The following is a 19235-nucleotide window of genomic DNA, read 5'->3' on the forward strand; positions in this document are numbered from 1 at the left end:
CTGCTTCCACCTCCATGCTGGTGGCTGAAAAATAGACACACTTTCCTTAGCTGAGTCTGCTTCTGCTGTTGCCTTCTTCCTCTCTCTCCTCCTCCTCCTCTCCTTCTCCCTCTCCCTCCTCCTCCTTCTCCCTCTCCTTCCTCTTGTTCCTCTCCCTCTCCCCTCCCCTCCCTTCCCTTCCTCTCCCTTCTTCTCAAGGCACCTGAGTTAAGTTTTCATTGCTTTTTTTTTTTTTTTCCACAAAACAAAAATCACTGAAGTTACTACTGTTTATTCCCTCTGTTGTCCTGGCTCATTTTACATTATTTTTCTGTTTCATTTTATAACATGCCATTACCTTACTGGCAACTATTTATTATTTAGCCTCTGAGCCTTGCTTCAACTCCTGAATGGGCAATCGAGACTATTGATTGGTTGATTATATCTATGTGTGTGCATATACCTGTCTATGAGCACTCACATACCATGACACATAGGTGGAAGTGGGAGGAACACTTGAAGACTTGGTTGTCTCCTTCTACCTTGTCATTGCGGTCATCAAACTCAGGTCAGCAGGCTTGGTGGCAAGCACCTTTACCTGCTAAGCCACCTTGATGGTTTTCCTTGCAGGCACTGTAGAGAGACAGTCTGATACTTACTGTAGACAGGCACTGTAGAGAGACAGTCTGATACTTACTGTAGACAGGCACTGTAGAGAGACAGTCTGATACTTAAGCAAAGGAGATCCGACTTTGAAAGTTGATCCAAAAGCTTTCCCTGGCATGTTTAGTAATAATCATTCTTTGCTTTACAGGCCTCTCTGTGTTTACCTGTTTAGCTCAGTTGCTAAAGCACTGAGGAAACCATAGACAATACTTGAATGTATGTATATGTTCAATAATACTAGATGGACAGTAAGATTGGGATTTCATGTCACTTTCATGTTGCAAAATGTTATTCCTTTGGACTGTGTTCAGCTATTTATAAAGACGAAAGTTTGCTTGCTGTCTTAGTTACTTTTCTAATGGTGTGCTAACACACCCTAACCAAGGCAGCTTATAAAATCAGGATCTGCCCATCATACAGAGAGCAGCATGCAGGCATGGTGGTGGACTCATATCTTGAGAGACAACCTCGAGGCAGAGAGTTAACTGGGAATACCCTAGGCTTTTGAAAACTCACAGCCCACCCTCAGTGACACAACTTCTCCAATAAGGCCACACCTCCAAACAGTTCCATCAGCTGGGAACCAAGCACTCACATCTGTGAGCCGTGGAGGTCCCTCTCATTCAAGGTACCACACATGTTTTGCTGCACGAGGCAGGTCAGGCATTGGACCACAGCCATAGCACGGAGGGATGAGCCCTTGCTGTGTTTCTAAGCATTGGTTGGGTTTTCCTGTGTCAATTGATCATAGTGATATAGTTCTAAGCAGTTTGACAGTCCACTTTGACTCTCTCTTTAAAAGAAAGCCATTTAGAGTCTCACCAACATTAGTGCCCAAATATGAGCTGAACAAGGATGCTACCAGTGAATGTCAAAGTGGACAGGGAGACACTCACGAAAACTCAGCCTGACACAAAGAAGAAAGCTGGGAGCAGGAAAGGAGGTCTTCCCCAGGGAAGAGCACACCAATTGGTTGTCCAGTGCCAACTGGTCAGCTCTAAAAACATACATACAAGTAACAGTATACAGACTGAGTAGGTTACGTCTAAGAATGTATATATGTATGAATATGTATGCAGTAACAATTAGTGGGGGGGAAAGGCCGTGAATTTAAAGGAGAATGGATATATGGGAGAGTTTGGAGGGAGAAAAGGAAAGGGAGAAATGTAATTATATTGTGATCTCTCCTTTTTATCATTATTAAAATTATAATCTTTAACAGAAAGGAAATCCTTGACCTTTAATCCCCACATGTGAATATTTTTCATCTAGAATCAGCATTTTCATTACTTTTCATATATCATTATTTTAATCCAGAATGTTCCTTTCCCCTCAGTTTTACTTTTGTCATTCAAGAATCACTGTAAAGCTCCCCTAGCATAGAAAGCTTGGCTAACAACAGTGTGCCTCTTTCTGCTCCATTGGCCTCTGTGTATCCCTCCAGCAAGCCACTCTTCTGACATACTTCTATAGCTGGAATATATTGTCTGGTTCTTCTGTCACGACGGATTCCTTCAGGATGTTTGTCTCCAGCTCTGATTCAGTTACATGTTCTTGATGCTTTACTTAGCTGGAAGATAGATAGATGTGCTGCTCCATATGTGAGGGCCATGGAGCTTGTAGATGTTCTAGTAAAAGGCTGAGCATGTCCAGGGTAGCCTGAGATTCAGTAGGATAGGCCCTTCAGCTCCCAGAAGTCAGCAAGGAAAGAGGAAGGGAAAGGCATGAAAGAAGCCTAAGGGGTGGCAACCCAGGGTAAGGGTGTGACTATGACAGGCTGCACAACCAGCTCCTTCCCACCATTCGAAGTGTCTTAGAGCTAGAGCCTTTTTGTCTAGTACTTTTAAGAAACTGCCAAGATATGTTTCAGGTCGTTCCTCATCATTTTTTGGACTCACCATTCTTGGGGTGCGTGGTTGTACATTCCCCCGCCCCCCATATGTTTTACAGTTCTTTACAGTTCTTCCTATGATATCATGTACACTGACTAGTCGAATCAGTTTCCACATCTAGAATAGATGTGCCTCTCATCTCACTGTAAGGAGCTGTGCTTTTTCTCTACATCTCAAACACAGGGGCGTATAGGCCTTCTCCTGACTTCACTGCTAGCCTTGGATGGGTTCTGAGTCTAGATCTGGTCTCAGTGTGGCATGCTTGTGTTTGCCTGTTCCTTTGCATGCCCGTGAACTTTTTAAAAGTTAGATTCCAGACATAGTGTATTTACCTTGTGGGTGTTGTTGTTTTTAATTTTATAAATACTCAAACTTTATTTTTGAGCTTCACACAGCTCCATTTCTTACAAGTAACACAGTCCTCTTGATCTTGTTTTAAAGTGTTGTTAGACATGACCAGAACTATGTTTAGTCTCTGGCAAATTGTCCCTGCTACAGAGCAAAACAGGGAATTTCTAACTGATGCATTGGGTTTTCTGTTCTGGCCAAGAACAGGTCCTTTCCCTGGCACCTCAGTTCCCTAACCCTCTTCTGTGGGTTTCTTTCAGGTGTTTCTATCCCTAGCCACATATTCCACTCATGAAGGTGACAGCCAGTTGTTAAAACATGTGGTCTTTTGACTCTCTTGACAGCATTAGCTTCTCCAGGACACTGACAGTGACCTCTAATAGGCCTGGCTCCCCAAACCTCTTGTCCTGTTCTCACTTCCTGGCAGCAAGCAAGGCAGCTGAGCAGCCCACCTTCCTGCTGTCCTATCTGAGGGATCATTGCCCTTTTTGCAACTTTGAGTGTTGTTGTTTTTTATATTTGAATCTATTTGGGGGTTGAGGTAACAAGACTGGAAACAAAAAGAGATTATTTTTAAATAAAAATAAAGTAGTGTCTCATTTAATGTTTTCTTAGCTGATGCATGAAAATCAGTTGAACAATTTCAAGGAGCATTAAGAGAGAATAGCTAAGATGCAAGCACAGCAGTAATCTAAGGGAGCATTGATTAATTTCTATAACTGCATTTTATGTCTTCAGTAAAGAAGAATAGGGTTCCCCTTTCCCTTAGGTTTCTATTAATGTCAGTGTCTATGGGGAAAAAGAACAAAGAGTCGAAGATTCCAGCTCAGTGACTTGTGTTTTGGGCCATGTGGTCTTATCTTAAATCACAGTGATAGTGACTAATGACTTTACTGCCTGTTTTGTTTTGTTTTTTGATGTTGTTTTGTGTACACCTGATCTCGGTGCTTACACGTACATTGCCAGGCAGTGATCCCTCTTTATATTTTACAGATGAAGAGCTCGAAGCATTGAGGGATCACATGATTTATCCAAGATCCCAGAGTCTGGGTTTGAACCTAGATTTGTCCCTCCAGTGTCTTGCTACCCTCCTCCTTTCACCATGGCCCCTCATTATGTCAAGTATAATATTCAGAATACTGAATCATGGGCTGGCTGTGGATTAGTCAGTAGAGTGCTTGGTTAGTGTGCACAGTGTCCTGAATTTGATCTCCAGTGCACATAAAACGGTATGGTGTACATACCTGTAATCTTAGCACTTAGGAAATGGAGTTGGTTCCACCCCTGTGATGTGTTTACGTAAAACCTATGCATGCCATCAAACTAACCATGGGTTATAATCCCTGAAGCAGTGTGAACGGTTGCTATCCTCCAGTCTTTGGAGAATAACGATAAGGGAAAGGTCTGTGCATCTTTAACTGGCTCATCTTTGTCTACATATTGGGAATAGATGTGCCTGTGGGTATGGAGGACTGACTTTATTGGCTCTCTGCAATAGCTTGTAGCTATTTGAGCTGGGGTACAAATAAATTGTTTAATAACATTTTGCTGACTCTTACAAAAGAAAATGCTTACCTTTACATGATAATATACCAAACACATTTCTTTTTCTAGAAACTTGATTCTTTCCCTGAGTAAGACCCCTTATCACAGAACTACAGACTGTTAAATCCCAAGTGAAGTTCATTGAAAAATCAGAGTGCATTCCAGAGAGGTTGTGGGTTGCTCAGGCACATGCTAGAGGCAGGACTGAAGCCAGAACTTATGTTCTCTTATGTGTGTCCTGCTGGCTAACACATGGCTGACCTGTAATGGTCCAACTTTCAGGGAGGTATTCTTGCTCCTTTCTTGCTCTTTTTTTCTTAGTTTCATTTATTTTTTATGTGTATGACTTTTTTGTCTGAGTATTGTGTGTACAGTGACTGATGAGCCCCTAGAACTAGAGTTATAACTAGATGGTTATAAGCCATTATGAGTTCTGGGAAATGAACCCCAGTCCTCTGGAAAGAATGCCAGAGCTCTAAACCATTGTGCTATCACTCCTCCAGCCCCGGCAGTCAATCTTTGCTAAAAAATAATTTATATACGCTTTCCCCCCCCCCCCCGAGGTACCGGGGTGATTCAAACCCAGAGCCTTGCACATGCTGGGTCAGTATTCCACCCAATGACCTACATCTCCAAGCTGAATTTTTATTTTTGAGTAATAACTGTATAGTTTTGATGTGGATGGTGAAATTCAGGTAAGGAGAAGAAACAGTGCACACACCACCACCACCTTTTAAAATTGAGCATTGATTTGATTGTCACAGAAAATATAGAGAAAAATCTGGGTGTGTTTTACATCTTAGATGTATTGAATCCATGACTGGTTCCAGTGTACCTTCCTTTCTGGTCCACGTCTTCCTTTCCTTGGACACAGGCTGCCCTGATCAGGGGAAGCGGCCTGCTGGTGGTTTCTTCTCTGATTTGTCTTGTGAACAAGGATTAAATCTTGCAATCACTGGTTTGTATTTCCTGGCTGTTCCTGACTGAAGGATCAGAGTCCATGACATGCCTTATTGATCCATTTGTTAGATCAATGAGGCAACAGAAATAATTTTCCTCTTTGGACTCAATTCTTGTCTAGGCCACTATTGCATTCATTAAGGGGGAAACTTTCTAATGAGTAAATACTTGAATTTCTCTTGTTGCCTGAGAGTGCTTAGATACTTGCAAGTCTTTCATGTCTGTCAAAAGTTTAGAATAACTGCTAGTGCATTACTTAAAGCACAAGCATGCACTTGACTCTGCTCCTCCTTCCCACAGACTTCCTTTCCTTTTCTTTCCACAGACTCATTGTACCTAGTTTAATCTTTAAAGTGTTGGCTTTGGGGTGTGTGTTCACAACACATGACTGTATATGTTTGTCTGTATGGAGGTCAGAGGCAGCCTCACTGTTCACCTTCTCCCTTGTTTGAGGCAAGGTCTCTTTTGATGTTTGCCACTGAGCTATGCATCTGTCCCAGGCCAGCTGGCTCATAGGCTTCCAGAGGACTCCTGTGTCTACCTCCATGTGACTTGTAGAAGCGCTGAGGTCACAGACACACGTCACTAGGTCTGGAGTTTACATGGATCAGTTTAAACTGATCTGAACTCATTTACACAGCAAGTGCTTTTCCCCACTAGCGTCTCCCTGGCCCGTTTGCCAGATTTCCTGACGCTTAAGTACAAGGGCTGTCTCAAGAATTGTAGCAAACACCATTCCTTTTCCTTTGAAACCTCGATTTGTTTTTAGGGAGCCAGTTTTTCTCACTTACAGAGGAGTCTAGATTTGAAAGTTTGCTTAAAATGGTGATTGTCTTGAATAACGCAAGCGTGGCTTCTGGGTTAGAATGCTTTCTGTTACCTCTCATCTGTTGTGATCCACTAGTAATATACATGGAAAAGTGTAAGTCAGCAGGAGAATGTGGGGCGTGGCATAGCTGATAACGGGGGCTAAACAGAGTTCTGGAAAAATTAATGCAGAATGAAAAAAAAAAAAAAGATAGGTTAAAAAGGAGGAGGCGCTAAAGCCTGGCAGCAGACTTGTGAAGCTGCCTTCGTGAAGAGAGTGCACCCAGCATAAAATGAAGGTGGAAAGCAGCCAAAGGTTCTGTGTGTGTGGATGGCTAGCTGCTTGGCACTGCCCAGGCCTCTCCAAGCACTTCGCCAGCCTACAGGTCCACCCTCTTTCTTTGGTATAGAAGGTAAACAAACAATTGCTTCTCTCCAAAGAACCAGATCAACATGTTTGGGGAAATTTTAACTATACTCTTATTTTATTGTTGTTCTTATTGTCTGTTGGTGTTTTTGTTTCATTTGGTTTTGAGACTGGGTCTTACTACATAGACTGGATCTCCCTACGTAGTCCAAGCTGGCCTGAAACCCATAAAGATCTGCTTGCCTCTGCTTCCTGAATGCTGGGATTAAAGGCATGTTCCAACACATCCAACTGTATTTGGATGTGTGTGGAGAGAGGTTTTGCCTGTGTATGTCTGTCTACCACTTGTACAGTACCCACAAGGACCAGAGAGGGGCATTAGATCCCCTGGAACTGGACTTATAGATGGTTGTGAATAGCCATGTGGGTGCTGTGAATCAAACCCAGATTCTCTGGAAGAGCAATAAATACTCTTACCTGCTAAATGGTCTCCCAACTCCTTGATTCTTTTTTTTTTTTTTAATGTATTATTGTGTGTATGTATGCTCCTCCCACCTCCGTCTTTCCTCCTTACCTCATCAAAGGCTGACAAAGCACTACTTTGTTTCCTCTCATTTGTTCAGTTTGCATGGAACAAACTCACTTGTCCCTTCCTTCCTCCAGGCCCCGGATATGGGGTGCACTGTAGCTTGTTGGGCTGCCTAAGTCTAGGAGCAGCCTGAGCATTTGCAGACCCCGGCCTAGGACTTCTGCCTCTTAAGAGATGATGAGAGAGGACCACTCCCCCTGAAGACTGAGGGAGGGATAGAGCTGCTGCTCATTGCAAGTCTCTGAACATGCTGTCACCTGCATGGGCACATTTAATAAAAATAAAGGGTTGGAGGATTTTGCTTTTGTTTGTTTTGTCCTGTTGCTTTTTATTTATGTGTATGTGCCTGTGTCTGGTGTTGTGCAGGAGCCAGATCCTAGATCTAGTATTAAAAACAATTGTGAGGGACTGGAGAGATGGCTCAGTGGTTAAGAGCACCGACTGTTCTTCCAGAGGACCTGAGTTCAATTCCCAACAACCACATGGTGGCTCACAACCATCTGTAATGAGATTGAATGCCCTTCATTCTGGTGTGTGAGAAGACAGCTACAGTGGGCTCATATATATTAAGTAAACAAATAATTGTGAGCTACTTAGTGTGGATGGAAGCAACCACACTTGGGTCCTCTGGCAAACAAGAAATGCTTTTAAACCACTGAGCTATCTATCCAGCCCCAAAAATAAAACTTAAAAAGGGAAAAATGATTTATCAACTAACCCCTTTGAAATCACTATCAAGGATCTTTCTGAGTTAGAAAGCCTTTAGTGTTGAACTCTTTCTCAGACCACAGAAGCCAGAATGCTGGTGGACTGGCTGCAGCTTCCCCAGCTCCCTCCCAGCTCCCAGTTTGTTCCCACTGTCACCTTCATCACTTCATTACCTGTCACTGTGCCTTGCCTCTCTATTCCAGGCTGGTCACATGCCTCTGGGTCTCTTGTTCTGGACATCTGTACCGTGTTTCCTTTGTCTGCAGTATTCTTCCATCCAAACAGACATCTTGCTACCTCGATTTCCAAAGAGACCTGACCAGATGTCACTGTCCCTGGCCTCCTGCAGATGGTAGAAGTCCCTCTGTCACCTGCCTTCCGGCAGTCCACCTGGTCTTTGCTTTGCTTGTTTTCAGTTACTTTTCTGTGCCTACTAAAAAGTGAACTCAAGGGCAAGGAGTGGGCGGCTAATTACTGGTGGTTGTCCACAGCAGAGACTGTGTCCCTCTCATGACAGAGGCACTGTCAGAATGAGCTGAGTGGGCAGAGCATTTACATTTATGATTAAATTTTGTGAGAGAGAGAGATTGAGAGAGAGACAGACAGACAGACAGACAGACACATGCCCATGGAGTCTAGAAGATGGCAATGAGGTCCCTAAAAGCTTACAAGCTAAGAAGTTACAAGCAGCTATAACCTTCCCAGTATAGTAACTGGATACAGGTCCTCTTCCATCCTCTGTACTCTTAACGTCTCCTCACTTTAGTCCTCTGTTTTTGATACAGTCTCATGTAGCCCAGGCTAACCTCAAGCTCTGTACATTCCTAGCTCTCACACTTTTCTTTTCATTCTCCCGTGGTACCTAACACAACTTCCAGGGCTCTCAGCTTCCAGTGATCATGCCGACTCAAGTACTGAGTCTGAGAACTTGTTCCCTCCTGAGCTGATGGGGAAGAGGAGTTGCCCATCTATCTTTTTTACAGATGGCACTTCAGAGTAAGGGATCAATTTAGTAAGCATTCTCTAAAGAAATGCTACTGTGTGTCCACCCGCCTCTTGTGCAAGGAGAATTTAGAATGAAAAAGTCTGTAGCTAATTTCTAACCAACTTAGAAACTTCACTTGCAAAATAGAGAATGTCCAAACCAGAATAGAATTGGGACTGTAGACACATGCATTTTTCCCTAGACAGGAATAGGGAAGATTTTTCCCTCTTACTTTGTATGTATCTTACAATTTTTTTCCTCGTCATAAGTAAATTGGCTACAGGAGAGCACCACCCATAAAACATAGTTCTTTTATAATTCCGAAGACACTCTGAGGGCCTGCCACAGTGTTTTATTCTGAACGAGTTGTTACTATTTCTAATAATATTCCAGTTTTGACATATGAAGGATGTAAAGTTAATTATCCATGAAAAAAATAGTAAGCTAAATTGTAGTGGGAATTTTGTTTGAAAAAGTGATAATCATATATAGATTTCGTAAACCATCAATCATGTTGACAAGACTAGACTTGTAACCCGAAGAAGGAAAGGGGGAGGAGACGCTTCTGTTTCCAAGCAGCAGGTAACAGCAGAACCAAAGTTGATGGTCTTGTTGCTAATGGAAAGCATGATCCATGATATTGAGTGCTGCTGAAAAGGGAGGTGGAAGAGAACTTTTGAGAGTTTGGAGACATTCAAACTGTGACAGCGTGTGCCACTTTAAATCTATGAGACCATTGGTCCAGATAGCTTTATTCTGAAATATTTATTTTACTGTTTAAATATTCATTGGTGTGTGAGATAGAAGCTCAGCCTCGGGGGAGAAGTTTGTATTGTCATTTCTGTAGGAGTAAGTCAAAAGGCGGGGGCAGGAGGATGCAATATGTTACCCGTTTATCTTTATTGTAGTAACTGTGCACGAGTGTGTGAGACCGCTCTGCTGCCTTCAGCGATGCACATGGAAGCAGCACTTGACCTTAGTTAGGTCCAGTCCTTTGGTTCTCTAAGACAGTTGGGCCTGCTGTTTAGTGCACTTTTGGGGAAAGGTAGTGCCTCTCCCTCTGTAGGCACCATTGAGAAGTTGGCCCTCTATTTGTAGGCAGTGTGCTTTTGCAGCTGCTGCCGCCTTCCTCTTACAGCCATCGCTCTAGAAGCACAAGGCTGGCAGTGCTCTCTGGGGAAGCTGCTGCTGCTGTCCCCTTCTCTCCTCTGAAGCAGAGCTTCTGAACAGCAGAAGACATTAGCCACCGCACCCCACCAAAGCACCTTAACAGGAAGGATGGCAACCTAGGTTTTTGAACAGAGTTTCTGAGTAGGAACTGTGGACACGCCTGATGTCAGGAAAGAGGTGGGAGTGGAGAGCTATGTGTGTGGCACTGGTTCCTGACCTCTGGGGTCAGTGTTCTAGCTAACTCTTATAACCACAGCAGGCAAAGATCCTTGGTTGAAATTAAATTATAATTCCATTAAGTGGTAATAGGTTTTTCTGTTGGTAGACGTTTTATTATATAATCATTTCATCTGATCTTGTGAGCCTTTTAAGGAGCCTAGCTGTTTATTTACCAAGTAACAAAAACATAAGTTTAAAAAAAAAAAAAAGAACTGGGCTTTTTACCCAGATGTAAAAATTAAGTTTTATGGAGACACCGTGTTTAGGTATGCCTCCAAAGCTCTTCAAGTTACCTAATATCTTACATCTTTGGGTAATAATTACCCTTCTCTAAGCTTTACCAGAAATATTTTAGAATTAGACACCAGCCACTTCCACTGCGTGTATCAGCTGTGGAACTTTAATATTGGCAAGGAAACCATGCTTGCAGTCTCTACCTCTAGATTTTTCAGGCAGTTATAAGAAAATAAATAAAATATGAAGAGTATATTAGGTAATTTGACTGATTTCAGATACTGAAGAGGCTTGAGAGTAGCATAGTAGATGTGAGTATGTGGCTGAGGCCAGAGTTGATTTTCTGTGAGTCTGTCTTCCATGTTTAAGTAGCTGTTTTACTCCTCTGCATTTCCTTTTTTTTTTTTTTTTAAAGATTTGCACTGTAACTGTACAGATGGTTGTGAGCCTTCATGTGGTTGTTGGAGATTGAATTTTTAGGACTTCTGCTCACTCTGGTCGGCACCGCTTGTTCAGTCCCTGATTGCTCTGGCCCAAAGATACATTTATTATTATACATAAATACACTGTAGCTGTCTTTATAAACACCAGAAGAGGGCATCAGATGTCATTACGGCTCATTTTGAGCCATCATGTGGTTGCTGTGATTTGAACTCAGTATCTTTGGAAGAACAGTCAGTGCTCTTACCCGCTGAGCCATCTCGCCAGCCCCTCTGCATTTTTTTCATCATTCTTCAATAAACTGCTTTTGAATTATTTTATGTGTATGGGCGTCTTGCCTGTGTATGCACCATGAGTGCTTGGTGCCTGTGGAAGGCAAGGAGAGGTGTTGGATCCCCTGGGACTGGATTAACAGATGGGTGTGACCTACCTTGTGGGTGCTGGGAATTGAACTGGGGTAAATATAGTACTTTTAGTACTAGAAGAACAGCCAGTACTTTTAAGTGCTGAGCTATTTCTTCAGCCTTACAAGCTACTTTTTAAATTGAGCCTAGATTTTCTTTCTTTTTCATGTATATATGTCTGTGGTATGCATTGTACATGTGTGTGTTAATATGGGGGATGCACATGTCTGTGTGGATGCACATGTGTGCACATGCATAGGAGGATCGGAGGGTCATGTCAGGAGTCTTCTTCACATGCTTTTCCACTGTATCCTTTAAGGTAGGGTCACACTCAAGCCTGGCAAACAGTGTCAGTTGGGCTAGTCAACATGCTCTAGGATCCATCTGTGCCTTCAAGCCACCAGACAACTATTACTGTGTTCTGAGTTTCCACACATGGACCCTCACACTTGTGAGCCATCTCCCCAGCCCTGGTAACAGTTATTTATGTACATGCTTTGTTCCTGTTGTCATAGACATAGGCAAAATACGCAAAATTCACTTTGCCAGCAGATCTGACAGGCCTTGTTACTCAGGCTCCCAGGTGAGAGCTTTCATACATGTTTTTTTGCTGTACACGTGTGCTCGTTGTGAGCATGTGTGTATGTCTGTGGGTGCATACACACAGATGTTCTTCTGTATATGCGAATGCGTGTGGAGGCTGTAAGTTGACGTTCAGTGTCTTCTTCAGTTGCTTTCCATCTTAGTTTCGAGACAGGATCTCTAATGGAACCTTGTCTTAGTCAGGGTTTCTATTCCTATTCCTGCACAAACATCATGACCAAGAAGCACTTGGGGAGGAAAGGGTTTCTTCAGCTTACTCTTCCACATTGCTGTTCATCACCAAAGGAAAGGAAGTCAGGACTGGAACTCAAACAGGTCAGGAAGCAGGAGCTGATGCAGAGGCCATGGAGGGATGTTCTTTACTGGCTTGCTCCCCCTGGCTTGCTCAGCCTACTCTCTTATAGAACCAAGACTACCAGCCCAGAGATGGCACTACCCACAAGGGGACCTCCCCCCTTGATCACTAATTGAGAAAATGCCTTACAGCTGGATCTCATGGAGGCATTTCCCCAACTGAAGCTCCTTTCTCTGTGATAACTCCAGCTGTGTGAAGTTGACACACAAAACTAGCCAGTACAAACCTGCAGCTCACCTTTTGGCAAGACTGGCTGGCCAGCAATTCCAGGGATCCTCCTGCCTCTGCCTGCCCAGCTCCAAGTACTTCAACAACTGAACCATCTTCCCAGTGACTGGTTGGTTTTAGTAAGGTGAAATCTGAGCCTACCTAAGCTCCCAGGGAATAACAATGACGTTTGTAAAATGCTTAAAAGCAGAAATATTTTTGGCATCCTAGTTAAACTGGGGAATATTCTTTCAAGCACTTCTTTTTGTGATTGAGAGACTGTCTGATTGGGGTACCTTTAGAATTTGCAGCCTGCTGTTAAGGTTATGCCTGTAAGTTGGAGTCAAGATTGCCAAATGGAAAAATTAGAATGAAGTTGAGAAAGGAATGTAAAGACAACAATAAAAATACCTTCTCTTTTCTACATCTCATGGACTTCATCCTAGAAAGATGGTAATAATTCACCTTTCCAGGTGTTATGTGCTTAGCTGCCTAGCCTAGAATATAAAGCATAGGGGCCAGAGGTGTGTAACGAATACTTGCTGGTTGGTCTTTGTCAGATTGACACAAACTAGAGTTCTGTGGGAAGAGGTATCAGTTGAGGAATTGCCTCTATCAAACTGACCCGGAAACATGACTGTAGGCCATTTTTTTGATTAATCACTAGTGTAGGAAAGCCCAGGCCACTGTGCGTGGTGACACCCCTGGGTAGGTGGCCCTGGGCTGTACAAGAAAGCAGGCCAAACAAGCAATGAGGAGCAAGCCAGTAGGCAATGCTCCTCCATCAGTTCCTGCCCCAGGCCCTTACCTGCGTTTAACTGATGAGCCATTTCTTAAGCCCTACAAACGAAATTGCTTTTAGAGCTGTGTGCGTGTGCCTATGCCTGTGTGTGTCTGTGTGTGTGGGGGGGGGGGGGGGGCACGCGCGCGCACGCTCATGCGTGAACACCTGCCTGCCTGCCTGCGTCTGTGTGCTCATATGTAGTGGGTGCACATGGATATGCGTGCACATTCATGTGGAAGTCCAAGGTTGATGTCAAGAATATTCTTTACCACTTGATTAAGTCAGGTGCTCTGTCTTGCCTCCATGACAGACTATGAACTGCAAAGTGAAATGAACTCTTTTCTCCCCTGAGTTGGTTTTGGTCCCAGCAATAGAAAGAAGTATGAGGCATTGGTCTCCCAGAGAATCTGAAGGGAGTTCCCAGCACCCATACCAAGCAGCTCACAACCACCTGTAACTCCAGCTCCTGAATGTCTGGCGCCCTCTTCTGGCTTCTGTAAGGACATACACAGATACATACATACACATACATTTTAAAAATGATACAAATATTTTAAAAGCATTTCATGACGTAGAAGCAATCCTATCAACTGTCATAAGTTGGCTGGGAACCATTGTATTTCCCTTTCAACTTAAAACTTTGAAATGTGAACTGAAAATTGATTAGAAAACATTCTTAAATTATTTTTATTAAGAATGTTAAATGACTTCATATTTCTAATAAAAACAATAGTCAGCCGGGCGTGGTGGCACCCGCCTTTAATCCCAGCACTCGGGAGGCAGAGGCAGGCGGATTTCTGAGTTCGAGGCCAGCCTGGTCTACAAAGTGAGTTCCAGGACAGCCAGGACTACACAGAGAAACCCTGTCTCAAAAAGACCAAAAAAAAAAAAAAACAAAAAACCAATAGCCATAATATATGTGGTAGAGTGATTGCTATAAAACATAAAGCGTTACTCCAGGTCTGTTGTCTTTTTGTTTTGTTTTGGTTTTGGTTTGGTTTTAGCTTTTGGTTTTTTTATTTTTTATTTATTTATTTATTTATTTTTTTTTTGAGTTAGGGTTTCTCTGTGTAGCCCTGGAACTCACTCTGTAGACCAGGCTGGCCTCGAACTCAGAAATCTGCCTGTCCCTGCCTCCCAATTGCTGGGATTAAAAGTGTGTGCCACCACCGCCCGGCCAGGTCTGTTGACTTAGCATATGGACAGCTGTGTAAGTGTTGCTATCAGTCACATTTCCCTAAGTCAACAGGAGCCCTGCCCCCTGATGGAGGATTGCACCCTCCATCTCGCTGTGCTTAAACTATGGGTTTACCCTAGAAGCATTACCTGCTCCCGATCCCCACCACTAGTTGATGTGTTTGTTCAGTTGACTGAGCCAGCTCTGGCAGAAATGGCCCTGTGGGATGATGGATGCTGTTTGCTTGTGGACCACAGTCTCACTCCCATCAGGGATGGGGTGGAGAATGGCAGTTAAGAGTTCAAGAAGAGCAGCGTCAGAGACAGAGGCAAGTTCCTTGGTCCTAATCTAAACTTGGAAACTGTGTCTTTAAAGCTTCATATGTTTCTTAATAGACCCTTTCTGAAGAATTCTGAAAGGCAATCCTTAGGCTCTGCTCATCTATTAGTCTACCTTAGTTTGATTTTTTTTGTCTGTTGCACGCCTGTCTAAATGCTAATCAGTCTTGACCTTGGAAGCAGTATATTCTGCCGCCAACTATGGGTACAGGCAGAGCACCAAATGATTTGGAAGAGATGATTAAATATTAAGCTCTTGGCTATCAAGATGGCTCATCAGGTAAAGAAAGGTACTTATCACCAAATCTGAGTTTGATCCCAGGGACTCATGTTGAAGGAGGATGTAGAATCAAGTTGTCCTAACTCCACACCATACCATAATGCTCACAGACAAAGCACACATAAAACTAAGTTTATCAGTTGATATTTTTTTAAAAATGAAGTTATCTGGTGCTCCTAGCAGTCTCTTCCTGAGTGGGGGATAGTGAGAGAACATGCTAAGAGTCCTGTGTGATAAAGACTTATTCACTCACTCCCCTTTCTTTTCTGTTGCTTGCTCTAGGGTAACCAGGAGCCAACAACAACTCCTGACGCAATGGTTCAGCCTTTTACTACCATCCCGTTCCCACCACCTCCACAAAATGGAATTCCCACAGAATATGGAGTGCCACACACTCAGGACTATGCCGGCCAGACCAGTGAACATAACCTGACCCTCTACGGGAGTACGCAGCCTCATGGAGAACAGAGTAGCAATTCACCCAGCAACCAGAATGGATCTCTCACGGTATGTGAAGTCGGAGATGCAAGGTAGAAGGACGTGTGAAATTTTTACCTTCTCAGAAAGAAAGCGCTTTGAATTAGTTTAGCATTTCTATTCACTGCCCAGCATGCATGTACTGACTGTTCTTTCCTAAGCCTTGTGGCTGGACAATGGGGAGTTTGAACTAAACCTCGCTACTGCTGTCTGGAAGCAGCCTTCCTGCACTCTCCATTGTATGACTTCCTCACACCCAGCCTCATCTGCACAGTCTCACAGGCTGTCTCACACAGCCTCCTCCTTGTTCCTTGGAACTCTGGGCCATTTCAATGACTTGCCCATCCCTCCTGGTTTTCCTGCTCAGCCGTGGGTGCTGTGATGTTCCTTCTCCTCTTGTTCAGATGTCAGATGTTGCAGTGTTCTGGGTGCTTTCTCTGCATACTTACACCATCAATTCACTGTCTCAAGCCAAAGCCAGGCATCACCGCATCCTTACTCCTCATTTCTACCTTTAGTCATTAGGAGTGTAGCAAGCACAGTTCCACAGCAGTGTGCAGCAGTGGACAGCTCAGCTCTCATCTTCTCCCAGGCAGAGGGAGAGCTTAGCTCTTCTGCCAGCTGTTTGGGGTTGATTCAGGTGACTAGAGATTAAATGACAGCCTGGCCTCAGAAGTTTAGGCAAGTTATTTAATGTTCCTTTGCCTTGAAATTCAAGAAAATGAAGGTCATAATGCCTACTTCAAAAGCTATCAAGAACATTACAAGAGTTTCTGATGGGCCTGATGGTACAGGCTTGTATCTTTGCAACCCAGGAATCTGAGGCAGGTGGACTGCCATAATTTAAGGTCTAGTGGAGCTACAAAGAGAATTCAAAGCTAGCCATGATTCATTAGCAAGATCCTTTCTCAAACTTAAAGTATAAAGGTGCCAGGGATAAACTCAGTGGCAGAACATGTACCCTCCACCACTCAAACTACCTCTGCCTCTTTTTTGTGTTTGTTTGTTTGTTTGTTTCCAGCATAATATTTTTATTGATTATTTGAGAATTTCACATAATGCACCCTGGTTACCCTCACTTGCCAGTCCCCTCAGGTCTGTACTGCTGCGGGATCCATCAGTTGTGGAGAGCTACTCCTCAGCATCCTTATCACAAGTTTTAAGAGTTTTAATTTTCTGTCTAGTCTGCAATAGCAGCCACAATGGTTTTTGGTTTTTGTTTGTTTGTTTAATCTTTTTTTCTTGTCTATGCTATGTGTGCCTCTGCCAACTCTTTAATAATTTCCTAACACAATTTGGAAAAAGTGCAAACTTTGTACTTGGTTTTCTCCAGCTCTGCCCACCTCTTTGACTTCACCCCTTACCACTAAATAAAGGAAAAGAAAGTGTCTCAAGCTAACCAGACACATACCTCACACATAGCTACAGTCACCACATCATAATTATCTGTGGAGTCTGATTCCAAATGACATGCTCTGTTGTCTGTATCAAGCTGTTGGCCATGTTTAGATTCCATTTCCTCTTGGTATCAGAGTAGCAGAGGGCACCTTATTCAGACTTGAAGCATCTGGAAAAGATTCACTTCTAGAAACTAAAATTCTCCATTGTATCACGTGCACAGAGCCTGCAAAGGCTTTCTTTTTGTTTTCACAGACAATTAGAGACCTCCATGGGAAAAAACCAAAAACATTATTTCCTTGAAAACATGCCATCTTTCCTATGATGGTTACTTCTGTGTAGACACATAGTTTTACACCCATAAGTAACGTGCAGTAGTGGACAGCTGGTTTTAAGGCAGAGTCTGGGTCTGAGAATTAACAAGAGGCTCTTGTAGCATTGTTTGGATGAGGACTGTCCAGGCCTCTCTGTTGGCCATGTTCAATCACCTTTCAAAGAATGAACTCATAGGCTTCCTATAACAACTTTCCACTAAAGGAATAGAAAAGGGGAAATAGGGCTGGTGAGATGGCTCAGCAGGTAAGAGCACCCGACTGCTCTTCCAAAGGTCCTTAGTTCAAATCCCAGCAACCACATGGTGGCTCACAACCATCCGTAACAAGATCTGACTCCCTCTTCTGGAGTGTCTGAAGACAGCTACAGTGTACTTACATGTAATAAATAAATAAATCTTTAAAAAAAAAAAAAGAAAGGGGGAAATATATTTCTGAGTCTTTTTATGATATTTTAACTTCAAACTCTATTTGTAGAATAGTTAATGATCTTTGTAATTGCTGTTTCTTCATTTCTATTTTTTTGTTGTTGTTTTGTTTGTTTTGGTTTTTTGACAATTTTGGTCTTTTGTGTAATCTTTTTGAGAAACTATTTCCTCTGAGTTGATAATTTCACTACTACAAAATTACTAGGCATATAAATCAGCCTATGACCACTTACCTTACACACATGAAGCCACCATGGATTTGATTCCTCAGAACTGCATAAAACCAGGCATAATGGTGCACACCTATAACCCCAGCTCAGAAGTGGACAGAGGCTCAGGAGTGGAAGGTCGTTCCTGGGGGCCTAGGGAATTCCAGCTACCCTAGTTCATATATGTGATCTCAAAACAATTTAATCATAACAGTAGATGGTTCCTTTTTATTTCCCAGAGCTCATAGTAACACCTTATATTTTAAGACAAAGTTGTGCTATACATCCTATGGATGGGAACTTCTAATAGTGACTCTTGTCTCTTCCTCCCATGTGCAAGATTACAGGGTATGCCATCTCCCCTGGCTCTTTCACACACACATGCCTCTTTCTTTGATTTTTTTTTAATTTTTTTTTTTTTAAAGACAGGATTTCTCCGTGTAGCCTTAGCTTGCTTGGAACTTGCTATGTAAACCAAACTGGCCTTGAGGACTCTCAGAGATCCACCTGCCTCTGTCTCCCAAATGCTGGTATTAAAGGTGTTTACCATCATGCCTGGCTGTACTGGGATCTTTTGTACAATGTATGGAAGTTTCACCTGTCAGTTAAAAAGTCTTTGGCCAAAGAGCTAAGGCAGAATTAGAAGGTGGGACATCCAGCAATAGAGGATTGAATTTCTGGGATAGAGACAGGTGTGGGGAAGATTGTCCTCAAACTCTGAGAAGAAAGTTGCATGAAACTGAAGACCTGGTAACCAGCCATGTGGCATGACTTAGAATAACAGGTAATGAAGTTATGAGCAGGCTGGGGACAGAGCCAAGGCTGTTGGCCTATGCCCTTGTTCACATCTAAGAAGTCTCAGAGTCGTTATTTCAGGGAGCTCGTGCCTGGGTGGAAAAGCTCTCAGTTACACCTGGCTCTCCTTAGTTTTAATAACTTATGTCTTCTCTGACCAGTCTATAAATTAACATTTCTATTTGTTTTTGTGTGAGTATGTGAGTGTATATTCATGTGGAGGCACATAGGAACCATACACATATGTATACCTGCACGTGGAGACCGGAAAACAAACTCAGCTATGGTTCCAGGGAGCCACCTCTCTTGTTTGTTCCTTAGCCTGGAGCTCACTGTGCAGGCAAGGCTGGCTGACCAACAGGTTTCCTCAGAGCTAGGATTGCAGGCAGTTCTGGGGATGGAACTCAGGTCCTCACTAGGAGGTAAGCACCTACCCAGCTGCGCTGTCTCCCAATCTCAAGGCTTACTGTCCCATTCTGACCTTCACTGTCTTCCTCCCTGTTCGTTTGTCAGGTGACTGCCTGCAGGTCTGTACACC

General features: G+C 43.2%; 1 protein-coding gene across 38 annotated transcripts in view; it reads left to right on the forward strand.

Moving 5' to 3' along the window:
• The window catches only part of Rbfox2 (RNA binding fox-1 homolog 2), a 227604-nt gene that overhangs the window by 158061 nt on the left and 50308 nt on the right, over positions 1 to 19235 (forward strand). For all 38 annotated transcript variants that reach the window (XM_029469575.2, XM_085831837.1, XM_029469577.2 and 35 more), the window contains one exon: positions 15341 to 15565. In XM_029469575.2, the coding sequence (XP_029325435.1) occupies positions 15341 to 15565 (225 nt within the window). The remainder of the gene's footprint in view (positions 1 to 15340; positions 15566 to 19235) is intronic.

This window comes from Mus caroli, unplaced genomic scaffold, assembly GCF_978045245.1.
Source record: "Mus caroli unplaced genomic scaffold, Mus_caroli_1 scaffold_16, whole genome shotgun sequence".
Classification (NCBI taxonomy): Eukaryota; Metazoa; Chordata; class Mammalia; order Rodentia; family Muridae; genus Mus; species Mus caroli.